The sequence below is a fragment of the Pristiophorus japonicus genome, chromosome 26 (genome assembly GCF_044704955.1).
Source record: "Pristiophorus japonicus isolate sPriJap1 chromosome 26, sPriJap1.hap1, whole genome shotgun sequence".
Lineage (NCBI taxonomy): Eukaryota > Metazoa > Chordata > Chondrichthyes > Pristiophoridae > Pristiophorus > Pristiophorus japonicus.
The window spans coordinates 7,547,925-7,562,804 of record NC_092002.1 but is presented as its reverse complement, the minus strand read 5'-3'; the positions used below and the strand labels follow the sequence as shown (position 1 = coordinate 7,562,804).

The 14,880-nt window shown below is 48.1% G+C and overlaps 1 protein-coding gene across 5 annotated transcripts in view; it reads right to left on the bottom strand.

Annotated features, from left to right (window-relative positions):
• The window catches only part of meiosin (meiosis initiator), a 51,134-nt gene extending 37,145 nt beyond the window's left edge, over nt 1–13,989 (bottom strand). For 3 of the 5 annotated variants that reach the window (XM_070867736.1, XM_070867740.1, XM_070867741.1), the window contains exons 1-5: nt 13,936–13,989; nt 12,897–12,957; nt 9,764–9,841; nt 8,239–8,369; nt 3,215–3,305 (exon numbers count right to left, since the gene is read on the bottom strand). In XM_070867736.1, coding sequence (XP_070723837.1) covers nt 3,215–3,305; nt 8,239–8,369; nt 9,764–9,814 — 273 coding nt within the window. In that variant the 5' untranslated portion in view covers nt 9,815–9,841; nt 12,897–12,957; nt 13,936–13,989. Of the gene's footprint in view, nt 1–3,214; nt 3,306–8,238; nt 8,370–9,763; nt 9,842–12,223; nt 12,306–12,896; nt 12,958–13,935 lie in introns of those variants that run through there. The other 2 variants (XM_070867738.1, XM_070867739.1) reach the window with 2 other exon arrangements.
• Between the last annotated feature and the right edge of the window lie 891 nt (nt 13,990–14,880).

Sequence of the window (14,880 nt, the reverse complement as noted above, 5' to 3'; positions counted from 1 at the left end):
CTGAATTTGGCAGTTGGAGCCGGCGGTAAAATCAGCACTCAGGCGGTGACAACCCTTCAAAAACAGCCGCACCGAATTTCGCCTCCACAGCGTTTGAAAAGGGGAAAGGCAGATTTTGGGTGGAAATCAGAGCAAATCAAAAGGGAACCTGGCAATAGGATGCCTATCTACTTCATCAGCATGCTGGGGCCATTGGAGAGAGCAGTGTGATTCGGCCCGGCCCAGAAATCGGCACGGTCCCGGCCTGCAAGACCATCAGTAGGCCGGAGCCATCGGAGGGAGCAGCATGCGGCGGCATACCACTGCAGGGAGCAGCGCGTGCTGCTGCAGGAGGGCGACTGCTACGAAGCCAGGTCACTGATTGCAGTGCGGGCAGGCACAGCAGGAGGGGTGAAGGAGCAGCAAAAGTCAGTAGAAGGAAGTGACCGAGGCCGAGGAGAGGCGTGAATCTGGGACCCAGAAGAGGCGAGGGCTCAGGGGCAACATGGGCCAGCCCACACTGCGATATGTGTGCGTGCTCGGTCTGTGCAGCAGAGCTGGTCTCCAGTTAGTCTTGAGTAATCCCTGCCACTGGACCAAGACCTGGCTGATGTGCAACGGCCACCCCACGTTAAAAAAATCCACGCACAGGCATCTTCCACCCTTCAGGATGTAGTTCGGGATCTAGAATATTCGGTCCTTCATTGAAACTCCTGTGAACTCATCCTGTTTTGGCGTGGAAGCAAGTCATCCTCGAGGGACTGCCTATGATGATGATGAATTAAAGGAAGACATGCCAGGTGTTGGGAGATGTACAGAGTAGTAAATCTGAGAAAGTGGGTGATTTTTATCTCACTTTCACCCTGTTTTTTTGGTCTCACAGTGGAATTTTGACAAGCCTTAATTCAGTGTTGTTTTCTTGCTTGCTTTCCTTCAAAGTCAGGTACGGCACAACCAGATGCAGAGTAAAAGCCTGATTTAACATGCCACAGCCCCAAGCTCAGAAAGGCACCGTGACATTTCTCGGTATTTCCCGCACCAGCCACTGTGAGATTGCCAATTAGTATCAAATGAGGGACTGAATTGTGTGGTACACCAGCCCTCATTCGATCACCCAAACCCATTGCACACAGAACTATTAAAGCCAGCAGACAGAGGAGAGTTTCATCCCATTAGTCTGGGTTGAGTTTCAGTCAAGGTCCCAAAGATCAAAGGATAGTGTCTAACCCAATGTTATCCAATGCATTATTTATGAACAACATGTGGTTTACTCTTTCAAATACCGGCAATCGCCAATAAACCTGCAAATTAACAAAAATGTTTCAAGGAACCTTTGCTTAAGAATTCATACACATTGCTGTTAAGACCTAGTTAGTTTATCAGCAAAGGTTTAACCATCACACTGCACATTACCAGTTTATCCACCAGGCTCACAACCACTGCCTCATTGTGGATCCCCTGAACCCAACTGGCTGGGGTTTTATTGAGCCTTGTGAACATCACGTCTCAACTCAACAGCTCTTCAACTATTTTAAATTAAACTTTAAATCAAGTGCCCCCTTTTGGCAAGGGCAACATTACCCATAAATTTAGAGATTAACTGGGAACTTTGCCAATCAAATTAAAATTCTGTTGCCAGGGGTGATGATGCACTCCAGTCCTTCCGGCGCCCACCTCTCGCGGAAGGCCGCGAGCGTACTGGTGGACACCGCGTGCTCCATCTCCAGGGACACCCTGGCTCGGATGTAGCCACGGAAGAGGGGCAGGCAGTCGGGCTGAACGACCCCTTTGACCGCCCGCTGCCTGGACCAGGTGATGTCCCCCTTGGCCATGCCCAGGAGCAGTCCTACGAGGAGGCCTTCCGACCTGCCCGCTCCCCTCCGCACAGGGTGCCCAAAGATCAGGAGTGTGGGACTGAAGTGCAACCAGAATTTGAGGAGCAGTCCCTTCAAATAAGGGAAAAGGGGCTGCAACCTCACACATTCCATAAAAACGTGGAACACGGACTTCTCCAGACCGCAGAAATTGCAGGTGGCCTGGGAGCCCATGAACCGACTTAAAAATTTATTGCACTGGACTGCTCCGTGTACCACCCTCCAGGCCAAGTCGCCAATAAATAAAGGGAGGACTCCCGCGTAGAGTGCATTCCATTGGGGACCCCCACCTCCTCCGGTTGGCAAGATGGTGCGCCATGGCGTGTCCGGATGGCAGACAAGGATGGCAAGGTGGAGAGTGTGCAGGAACAGCCCATACAGGAAACCCCTCCGCGCAGAACTGAAAGTCATGGAGGGGTTTTCCCCGAGGAGGCTCAAATTGTGAGGCGCCAGCTCCCAAGGGATGTTTTGGGACTTGGAGCCAATGAGGAATTCCGTCTGGACGGGGTCAGTTCAGACGGGATCTCCCCACCTGCTTGAGCCTCCTCGACGCACCTAATGGAGTCAGGGCTCTACGCTGTTTTTAGCGACTCGATGGCATTGGCCGCGCGCTGGACATCGGCCCAGTTTAGGTGCCGTGCCAGCTCCTCTGGTGCCATCCAGCCCGCTCCTCTGCCATCGAGCAGGTCCCTGACCCTGGTCACCTCACCAGACTCAGCCCCCTCGTTCACCTGCCACCTAAAACCACGGTTGTGGAGGTACGGATTCCTGAGCAGCGGCTCCTGCAGGACAGCCAACACTCCAGATGGTGGAGAACTGCGCTTGGTGGCGACTCTGTTCTAGACTGTAATGAGTTCCTGGTAAAAGACAGGCAGCCCCCACATGGCGGTCCTGACGGCCCCCAGGTTCACAAACAAGAGCTGCATGTCATAATTGAGGCAGTACTGCTGGCGGAAGAAATACGTCGCCAGCACACACCATCTAGGAGGGTGCTAGATGTACAGGTAGCTCTGCAGGGTCTGAAGACGGAAAGTCGCAGCCTCAACAGCTTTACAACTATTTTAGTTGCATTACTTTAAACAAGTGACCCCTGATTAAAGGGGGCGGGGGGTGGGGGGCATACTCCAAAATCTTTTCAGGTGCCCCCTTGTTTTTTTAATATATATATTTTTTTCCAAGGGCACCAAAATACAAATTATACAAGTGCCCCCTGGCTAAAAGGGGGAGGGGCACTAAAACCAACATAATAAACAAATTAAACTTTAAACAAAAAACATCAAATTAAAATTTGGTTGCCGGGGGTGATGATGCACTCCAGTTCAACAGCTCTATAAACCTCACAGGTGCATACATCACAGTACCTTTGTGAGTCGTTTCTCCAGTTTCTGCAGAGGGACCGGCAGAATGGCCGCTAGCTCCCGTAGCGAGTTCACGTTGCTGCGATACTGTTCCCTGGGAAGAGACGTTATAACAGGTTCCTGAGAGGACGTTCGCTTCTTAAGCAGGTCATTTTCAAGAACAAAAATAAAACAACAGGATATGGGGGGGGGGGGGGGGGGGAGGTGAAGGCGGGAGGTAGTGAGATGGTAGAAAGGAGGAGGAGAGGGAGAAGTGAGGATGAAAAAAGTAGAGTGAGGAGAGAAGAGATGGAAAGGGAGAGGGGAAAGAAAAAAAGGGGTGGGGAGAGAAGTGAGGACAGGAAGATGGTAGGGAAAGCTAGGGAATGAAAGATGCATATAGAGAAGTGAGGGAAAGAGAAATGAAGGGAGAAATGACGAGATATTTATGTGATACTGTTTTTACGACATAACACACACATTACTACAAGGTGGCTCCAATACACCATGTGACTTTTATTGTATTTATATCAGCAGTTGCATTACCACAGTAGTCCACTATGTGGGGCACTAGGTGGAGCTGTATCACAATGTAGGAAAGAGGGAAGGGAGATAGAGAAGGGAGAAACAGTACAAATGTGACTCCCGCCTGTGTGTGCCTGTTGCAGAGTTTCAGCCACTGGGAGCACGGACTGGTAAATCGCGGGGCGCAATAACTCCCAATCAGTGGTGCTGGTGGGCGAGGCTCTGTGCTGGGAGCACACAAGCAGAATATTTAACACTTTAGTCACCACTGAAGTGCCGCTAAAATTGGGAAGGGAGCTTAAACCTTGGCTGGAATAATTCTGAAAGGCAAACTCTAACCGCAGTTCGTGCGTCCCCAATATCAACCCTATCCCAAACACTACTAACTAGTTCTGGCTGCAGTGTTGCTGCCACCCGTCACAGGGCGGGTGCTGTCTGAAGCCTTGCAGCACCATCTACTGGGCAACTGCTTTTACAATATAACTTGCATTTATATAGCGCCTTTAACGTAGTATTACCTTAAATTTACAGCACATAAACTGTTCAACTGGTCTGTGCTGGTGTTTATTCTCCACACAAGCCTGCTCCCACCCTATTTCATCTCACCCTATCTGCATTCCCTTCTCCCTCATGTGTTTGTCTGGCTTCTACTTAAATGCATCTATGCGATTTCCTTCAACTGCTTCTTGTGGTGGCGAGTTCCACGTTCTCTGGGTAAGGAAGTTTCTCCTGTATTCTCTATCGGATTTATTAGTGACCATCTTATATTGAAGGCCCCTAGTTTTGGACTTCCCCGCAAGTGGAAATGTCCCAAGACGCTTAAGCAAATTTCCTTTGGTTTAGGGGCAGTAGTGATTAAGATCAAGGGTTCAGGTTCACGAGACAGGCTTGTGGTTTTGTATCGTGTTGTGTAATTTGGGGATTTGACGTCCCCTGAAGCATGGTTAGCCACAAGATGCAAGACCACGTCCAGAAACTCTGCAGAGATTTGCACCCCTGACTTTGTGAAAAGAAAAAAGAACTTGCATTTATTCATACACTGTCTTTCGCAACATCAGGACGTCCCAACTGGCTTCTCAGCCAATGAAGTACTTTTAAAGTGTAGTAATATAGGAAACGCCTCAGCCAATTTGGGCACAGCAAGGTCCCAACAACAATTTTATTTATATAGCGCCTTTAATGTAGTAAAGCGTCCCAAGACAAAACAGATAAATTTGACACCGGGCCACATAAGAGGAAATTAGCGCAGGTGTCCATAAGTTTAGTCAAAGAGGTAGGTTTTAAGGAGCGTCTTAAAGGAGGAAAGAAAGGTAGAGAGGTGGAGAGGTTTAGGGAGGGAGTTCCAGAGCTTGGGGCCCAAGCAGCTGAAGGCACGGCCACCAATAGTTGAGCAGTTATAATCAAGAGGGCAGAATTTGAGGAGCGCAGACCTCTCAGGGGGTTGTGAGGCTGAGCTTACAGAGATAGAGAGGGGAGAGGCCATGGAGGGATTTGTAAACAAAGATGAGAATTTTACAATCAAGGCGTTGCTTAACTGGAAGCCAATGTAGGTCAGCGAGCACAGGGGTTGTTATATATGTAAACTTGTATTTACTCTGTACGACCACCAGAGGACTCAACCAGAGCACAGGTATTTCAGGAGGCCTCACAGGTTGGAGAGGCACTCTGGAGACCTGCAATAAAAGACTTAGGTCAAACTTTACTTTGAGCTCTCAGTGTTCAGTCTGACTCTTTCTCCATACATAACAGGGGTGATGGGTGATTGGGACTTGGTGCGAGTTAGGACACGAGCCGCCAAGTTTTGGATGACCTCAAGTTTATGTAGGGTAGAATTTGGGAGGCCAGCCAGGAGTGCATTGGAGTAGTCAAGTCTAGAGGTAAAGGCATGGATGAGGCAGCAGAAGGATAAATTACCTTTAATCTGTTTTAGTGGTGTTGGTTTTGAGGGATAAATATTCACCAGGACACTGGGGAGAACTCCCCTGCTCTTCGAAACATGCCATAGGATCTTTAACATCCACCCGAGAGGGCAGTCAGGGGTCTCAGTTAAACATTTGATCCAAAAGACAGTACCTCTGACAGTGCAACACTCTCTCAATACTACAGTGAGGTGTCAGCCCTGGATTATGTGCTGAAGTGAAGACTGAATCCATGATTTTGTGATTCAGAGGCGAGAGTGCTTCACTGAGCCAAAAGCTGACACTTGTAGCCTAAGTTTGGATCAAAAGTAAACAAACTTATATAACGCAGGGGCAGTGTACCACAGGTGTGCTGCACCACACTGCACTAAACACTACAACAATGCACCATGCTGAACATTAAACTGGGGTCAGGTCATAGAAACATAGAAACATAGAAAATAGGTGCAGGAGTAGGCCATTTGGCCCTTCGAGCCTGCACCGCCATTCAATGAGCCTGCTTTCTCGCCATACCCCTTGATCCCCCTAGTAGTAAGGACTACATCTAACTCCTTTTTGAATATATTTAGTGAATTGTACTTTAGCTATTTGAAATTTGCAGCGTCCCTGTATATTGAGTAACCTAGAAATGACTGTGCAATATTAACAAATCAACACTGGATGCATTCCTCTACTTTAATGCAGGCAATAATCCCAAACATTGACGCACCCCGGGACCCCCTACAAATACTGACACGCTCAGGGACCTCCTACAAATATTGACACACCCTGGGACCTCCTACAAATATTGACACATCCAGAGGCCTCCTACAAATATTGACACCCCCCCAGGCCCCTCTGCAAATGACATACCCAAGGATCCCCTGCAAATATTGATACGCCCAGGGACCCCCTGCAAATATTGACACACCTTGGGACCCCCTGCAAATATTGACACGCCCTGGGACCCCCTGCAAATATTGACACACTCTCTGGGACCCCCTACAAATATTGACACACTCTCTGGGACCCCCTACAAATATTGACACACCCAGGGACCCTATGCAAATATTGACACACCCAGGGACCCCATGCAAATATTGACACGCTGCCCGGGACTCCCTACAGGTAGACACACCCAGGGACCCCCTACAAATAGTGACACACTCGTATCCGAACAAAAGGCAGCATTAGCTACTGAAAGGCTATCCTTACACATAACAAACAGAAGGGAAAACAGAAGCCTGGAATTGACTGTTGCCAGTACGATCAGACAAAGATCCATGCGGTTTAAAGACAGTCTTTGGTCTTTGTTGTAACCCGCTTATTTTAAAATCAGGACATGCCACCACAAAAATAGCAGATAGAGGAATGTCACTCGGACGCTTATCTATTGGTATCTCCTGCCGTCATTTCTCAGCTACAGAACTGAACGTTTTTGTGACACACCGCTTGCTCTTGGGGTCCCATTGCAGAACCTCTAGGGTCCGTGCAGTGTTGTTTGAAAACCTTTATGTTATTGTAATAAACCCACACCATTCTGTAGTTCATGCAAAGAGCGGGAATTTGCTGGAGCGAGGCATCTCGTGCCGAGCCCGGTAGGTTAGACTTTATCCTGCACTCAAAAGTTTTTTGCCCTGTCAGTTGCTGGTCACGGGGCCATCTGGGATCTTGGTGCACAATGGGACCAACAATTGAGAATTAAACTGAGGAAGGACTGAGAAGGGGGGCTAATTAAGAGTGGGTGAATTCAATGTCAAATCAAGTGCAGAAAGAGATGTAAAGAAAGACTGGATTAAGTGAGAGACAAAAACAGAAAGAAAGTGTATGCTTTTAAAAAAAATGGCAATATTCATTTTAAAATCTCCAACAACAATTTACCACCTGAAGGACTGAAACTTCACACTTTCAATTGTTCACTTTCTGGGCCAGAGAATTTGACTGGTAGTCATTAACAATAACCACGTCTTTAAAAGTGTACTTATGCTATTAATTACCAGGCGTGACATTCTGTGGCGAGTTTAACAACAACTTGTATTTATATAGTGCCTTTAACATCGTGAAACATCCCAAGGCGCTTCACAGGAGTGTTATGAGATTAAAGCTTTGATACCGAGCCACGTAAGTAGAAATTAGTGCAGGTGACCAAAAGCTTGGTTAAAGAGGTAGGTTTTAAGGAGTGACTTGAAGGAGGAAAGAGAGGTAGAGAGGCGGAGAGGTTTAGGCAGGGAATTCCAGAGCTTGGGGCCGAGGCAACAGAAGGCACGGCCACCAATGGTGGAGCGATTATAATCAGTGATTCTCAAGAGGGCAGAACTAGAGGAGTGCAGACATCCGGGGGGGGGGGGGGGTGATTGTGGGGCTGGAGGAGATGTCAGAGATAACGTGCAATGAATGTACAAATGCAGCAACTTCATGAAACTCACGGGATGGTTAAGGGCGAGATGCAGTTGTCGCGAGGCTAACGGCGGTGTGGTACAAACCATCCAGCAATCTGTGGCGATTCTCAACTCGTGGGGTATCTCTTTCTCGCCACAAGTTGCTGGTCGATTTATACATTAATAGAGGCATGTGTCACTCGCACATCATTATTCTTCCAGCAGACTCCGGGCCCACATATCTTACCGTTGCTTCCGACGATGTTGTAGAGGCGACAGTTTAATTTTCTGACTGTCTGGGGTCAGCAGCTCTCTGTAATTCAAAGCCAGAATGTCCCTCCTTGATGGAATCTCGACATTTTGCTCCAAGTCCCAGTCCTGCAGTTATTTAAAAAGTAAAACAGTTCATCGGGGAAACAATGATAAAAAAATAGTAATCATGTGTTTGACAACCGTCATTAGCAGCACGAACGGGGAAAGATGTCTGAGGGGGAGGAATACATCAAGCGATATTTTGGGCAAACAGCACAAGGCTTATAAATCCTTGAGATCTAATGACTGAATGGGTAAACATATTGGAATGGCTCTGAGTCATACAGACCAGAAAGGTCCCAGGTTCGGGCTGTAGTTAGTTAATCTCCAATGAGAATGTGGAACTTGAGACCAAATAGTATAGTATCATCATCATAGGCAGTCACTCGAAATCGAGGAAGACTTGCTTCCACTCTAAAAATGAGTCCTTAAGTGGCTGAACAGTCCAATACGAGAACCACTGTCCCTGTCACAGGTGGGCCAGATAGTCGTCGAGGGAAAGGGAGGGTGGAACTGGTTTGCCACACACTCTTTCCGCTGTCTGCGCTTGATTTCTGCATGCTCTCGGCGTTGAGACTCAAGATGCTCAGCGCCCTCCCGGATGTACTTCCTCCACTTAGGGGGTCTTTGGCCAGGGACTCCCAGGTGTCGGTGGGGATGTTGCACTTTATCAGGGAGGCTTTGAGGGTGTCCTTGTAATGTTTCCTCTGCCCACCTTTGGCTCATTTGCCGTGAAGGAGTTCCGAGTAGAGCGTTTGCTTTGGGAGTCTCATGTCTGGCATGCGGACAATGTGGCCCGCCCAGCGGAGCTGATCGAGTGTGGTCAGTGCTTCATACCTCGGGAGTATAGTATAGCATTTAAGGGGAAGCTAGATAAACGCATGAGGGAGAAGGGAATAGAGCAGGGGTGGGCAATTATTTGGGCTGCAGGGCCACAGGAAGTTTTGGTGAGCTGTTGAGGGCCGCCCATCAATGTCCCCCTCCCCCCCCCGCCGAGGCACGTGGCTGCAGGATCATGCAACAATCGTGCGGCCTGGCGCAGGCCGCTCCCCAACTACTGCCGCTGGAAGAGATGCTGCGCATAAGTGGCTGCATAGTTGCCAGCCACGCGCAGAAAAAAAATTAGAGGGAACATTGCATAAACAAACATAAATTTGGATAATGCTATCTTACACAACCTGGTAATGTGTAGTGTGATTGTTAAATCTTTGCGAATAAACCAACTAGTTATTAATAGCAAGGTGTTGCTATGAATTCTTAAGCAAAGAACCCATGAATCAAATATGTTACACGCAGCACAAAGACAACTTAGCGGGAATATTGGAGACCACCTCCTCCTTTCTTTAGGAGACCATCTCGCACCAGTTTTGTTTGCTATCCAGCCTTAGATTGGGAGACAGTGCTACAAGTCTTGGTTTCAATATAGTGAGGCTGTCGGGAGGGAGCAAGAGGGCACTTACCTCCACTTCATGTTTCACTCGGTTTAAGGAGGACATTATTCTCAAAGGCATTCCGCTCTCTCTCTATCATTAAAGATCCTGTAAGCATAAAAGAAAGATTATTTTCAAGCATCCATACATTATTTCATTTGATTTCTTTTTAGTTTTTGATCACTAATTGCTATTTTTATTCATTTTCGGCCAGCTCTCTCGTCATAAGAACAAGGATAGACCATTAACCCTGCGCCGCCATTCAATTAGGATCATGGCTGATCTTCGATCTCAACTCCACTTTCCAGCAATATCCCCATTCCCTTGATTCCATTAATATCCAAAAATCTATCGTCCTCTGTCTTAAATATACTCAACGACTAAGCCTCCACAGCCCTCTGGGGTAGAGAATTCCAAAGTTTCACCACCCTCTGAGTGAAGAAATTTCTCCTCATCACAGTCCTAAATGGCCGACCCCTTATTCTGAGACTGTGACCCCTACTTCCAGGCTCCCCAGCCCAGGGAAACATCCTCCCTGCATCTACCCTGTAAGAATTTTATTTGCTTCAATGAGATCGTCTCTCATTCTTCTAAACTCTAGTGATCATAGGCCTAGTCTCCTCAATCTCTCCTCATAGGACAATCCCCAATCCCAGGAATTTTCACATAAAAAGGAGTTGCAAGTAAAAAATTGGTGCAACACTATTTGTCTGTGCCGGTCACTTTCCACGAAATTGAACAAAGTGAAGAATTTCAGCAGCTAAGAATACAGAAATCAACAACAACTTGTATTTATATAGCGCCTTTAACATAATAAAACGTCCCAAGGCGCTTCACAAGAGTGTTATAAGACAAAACAAATAAATTTGACACTGAGCCACAAAAGAAGAAATTAGCACAGGCTTGATCAAAGAAGTAGGCTTTAAAGAGAGTTTTAAAGGAGGAAAGAGAGGTAAGAGAGACAGAGAGGCTTAGGCAGGGAGTTCCAGAGCTTGTGGCCCAGGCAACAGAAGGCACGGCCACCAATTATAATCAGGGATGCTCAAGAGGGCAAAATTTGAGGGCAGACATCTCGGGGGGGATTGTGTGGCTGGAGGAGATTACAGAGATAGGGAGGAGCGAGGCCACAGAGGGATTTGTAAACAAGGATGAGAATTTTGAAATCGAGGTGTTGCTCAACTGGGAGCCAATGTCGGTCAGCCAATGATGCACTTGGTCACTGTTGTACTGTAGGATGAGGTAATGGGTGATCGGGACTTGGTGCGAGTTAGGACAACTCAGGCTGCATTTGTCCGACACTACGGTACTTTATTTTGCATCAAGCCGAAATAGATGCCAGGGTGTCTCCAATCGAGTTGGACCCCGACTTCGGATTTACACCACAAATTCAGCGTTGATCGGCAAAGAATAACCATTTCGCAACGACAGTATAGATCCAGCTTCAGGGCGAAAGCCTTCGCCATCCGACGCGCAACGTGAGGAAACATTTGCAGGGCTATGCGTGAAAAAGAAAAGGGGCGTGGGACTAATCGGAGAGCTCTTTCATAGAGGCGGTACGGGGAGGATGGGCCAAATGGCCTCCTTCTCTACTTTACTATTTTACGATTAACTCCGGTGTTGTTCAGCTGATGATGAAGCTGCTGTGTATTTTCTGTTCTGATTTCAGATTTCCAACACTTTTTTCCCCACCCTTTATACGTCGAACGCTCAGGTTGTGATGCGGACCCCCGGTTCCAGATTGAATGACTCAACTCGGGCGTGGATTTCAACGCTGATTGTGTGCCACTGGAGAACCATTGAACAAAGTGCTGCACAACCGGGCAATTAAATGCTCAAAGCTACCTCGGCTTAGTTGGTAGCACTCCTGGCTGAACCAGAAGGCTGTGGGTTCAAGCCCCACTTCAGAAGTTGAGCACATAATCTAAGCTGACACTTCAGTTCCATCTTTTGTGCGCGATGTTACACTAAAGTCCTGTCTTGTCTGTTCGGGTGCTACTTGTACAAAGTCAGGGGGTTCTCCTAGTGTTCTGCCCAGCATTCACCGTCAAAAAGAGAACAACGATTCATCTCACTTGCTCGTCGGGTTAATCGTAGAATCATACAACAACTTGTATTTATATAGCACCTTTAACATAGTGAGACGTTCCAAGGCGCTTCACAGGAATGTTATAAGACAAATATTGGACACAGAGCCACACAAGGAGAAATTACAGCAGATATATATGTATATATCCTAGCCAATATTTATCCCTCAATCAACATCGCTAAAACAGATTATCTGTTCATTCTTTCTTTTTCTTTATATTAAAAAATGAACACATAGTAGGTGTCCCCCAGAGTATTGGAATTGTTTTAGGAACATTAGAACAGGAATAGGCCATTTGAATCCTCGAGCCTGCTCCGCCATTCAGTTAAATCGAGGAAGATCTGCACCTCAACCCCATTTAACCACCTTTGCCTCACATCCCCCCCGCCCCCAGATACCCTTACCTAAGAAAAAAATTAGCGATCTCAGTCTTGAAAGCGCCAATTGTCTCAGCATTCGCAGCCTTTGGGGGAGCGAGTTCCAGATTTCCACCACCTTCCTGATCTCACTCCTAAACGGCCTGGCTCTAATTTTAAGGTTATGCTCCCTGGTTATGGATTTCCCCCCCCCCCCACCAGAGGAAATCGTTTCCCTGTATCTACTCTATCGAATCCTTTAAGTAGATGACCCCTTAATCTTCCGTACCCAAGGGAATACAAACCAAATCTTTACAACCTTGCCTCATAGCTTAACCCTTTAAGCCACGGTATAGTTCTGGTGAATCTGCGAGGCCAATATATCCTTCGCGAGGCGCGGTTCCCAAAGCTGGGCGCCGTTACTCGAGACGGGGTCTGACCAAGGTTGTATACAACTGCAGCATAACTTCCTCCCCTTTCTAATCCAGTTTTTTTTTTTCTGCACAGATTGGTTCTCAACATAAATTCTAGAATCAGCGTTGTCATAGGAAGTTCTAGATTCATCCAGCCAATGAACCATGAACAAATATACATTGCAAGTTTTGCAACTCAGTTGTCTTCACTTTATAGTCATGTAAAATTTCATCTGTACAGAAATCTGAGGCCAGCACACACGGTCAAAGAGAAAGAACAGCAATCATTACACGTTAGTTTTTCTAACCTTGATAACGTGGCCTCTCTCCCCCTCCAACAGAGCCATGAATTTACAAGCAGTCGCCAATCTGCGGAAACATCCCTCGAGAATTAACCTCTGACCTTGATAACTTGACCTCTTTCCTCCCTCAGAAACAGAGCCAGGAATTTACAAGCAGCAGCCAACCCACAGAAATAGCCTTCAACAATTAACTTCTGACCGACCTCGGACCTCGATAACATGACCCGCCTCCACCCTCCCTCCCCGCAATCCAGGAACTTACAAGCAGCCGCCAACCTACAGAAACAACCCTCAACAATTAACCTCTGATTGACCTCGGACCTTGATAACATGACCTCTCTCCCCACCCCGCCGAACCAGGAACGGAACCAGGAATTTACAAGCAGCTGCCAACCTACAGAAATATCCCTCAACAATTCATCTCTGATTGACCTCGGACCTTGATAACATGACCTCTCTCCCACCCCCCCGCCCCCAGGCTCAGAGCCATGAATTTACAAGCAGCCGCCAACCTACGAAAATATCCCTCAACCATTCACCTCTGACCTCGATAACATGACCTCCCCCCCGCCCCCGCCCCCGGCTCAGAGCCATGAATTTACAAGCAGCCGCCAACCTACGGAAACAACCCTACAACAATTAACCTCTGACTGACCTCGGACCTTGATAACATGACCTCCCTCTCTCTCTCTCTCTCTCTACCCCCCCCTCCCCCAGGAATATACCAGCAGCTGCCAACCTACGGAAACATCCCTCATCAATTAACCTCAGATGCTGAGTTATTCCACTCCACCACCGTATTAAAGAGCAGATTGGACACAACTCCAGCACAGCCAGTGAAATATTTGCTCCATATCCCACACCATCTGTGAGCAATGCCAGGGAGAGTTGGGAGGTCAGCTAGCAATGTGCAGTAAACCTATTGCCCAAATCAATAAAACATGGCTAGATGTCATTAGATGATATAACTACTCCCTTCTTACCTCATTCCCCCCACCCACCACAGCCTCCTATCCCTCACTCCCTATCATTCCTACCCTTTTACCTCAGCTCTCTCAGTGAGCTCCAGTTAAGGCAGGTCACGTATGCCCCTCCTCCATTCCCCCCCCCCCCCCGCCCCCATGTAAACCAGGTCACGTGTGACCGCTCCTCCCCGCCCCACCCACCCTCGGCTCCGATTGGCCGAGAACACCGAGGCGCGCGGTTTCGAATCCACCTGCCACCAACCGTCCGCGGGGCTCGCGACCAGCAGGGGGCGGGGCCGAGAGCGGCAGGCCCTGATTGGTGAACGCCCGCATGGGAACGGCGTCCTGATTGGCCGAGGCCTGTTGCCACCTGGCGCCTAGGTGATGGCGCGCGAGAGGCGGCAGGTCGGGGACGAAAGCTTCTCACACCGTCTCCGGGCGGTGTCCAGTGAGGATTGTGTGTTCTGCTGTTGCTAAACCTCCCTTAAAACTTCCCTTCATCATAATTTTTTACATTCTTCAACCTCTCAATTTGTTAATCGGACTCCCCCCCCCCCCCTCTTCATTTTTTTTCTCTACTTACCAAAACCAAAGGGTTTTATTATATTAATAATAACTTTTATTTAGATCATCATAGAAACATAGAAAATAGGTGCAGGAGTAGGCCATTCGGCCCTTCGAGCCTGCACCACCATTCAATATGATCATGGCTGATCATTCCTTCAGTACCCCTTTCCTGCTTTCTCTCCATACCCCTTGATCCCTCATAGGCAGCGCCTCGAAATCGAGGAAGACTTGCTTCCACTCTAAAAGTGAGTTCTCAGGTGACTGAACAGTCCAATACGGGAATTACAGTCTCTGTCGCAGGTGGGACGGACAGTGGTTGAGGGAAGGGGAGGGTGGGACTGGTTTGCCGCACGCTGCCTGCGCTTGGTTTCTGCACGCTCTCGGCGACGAGACTCGAGGTGCTCAGCGCCCTCCCGGATGCACTTCCTCCACTTAGGGCGGTCTTTGACCAGGGACTC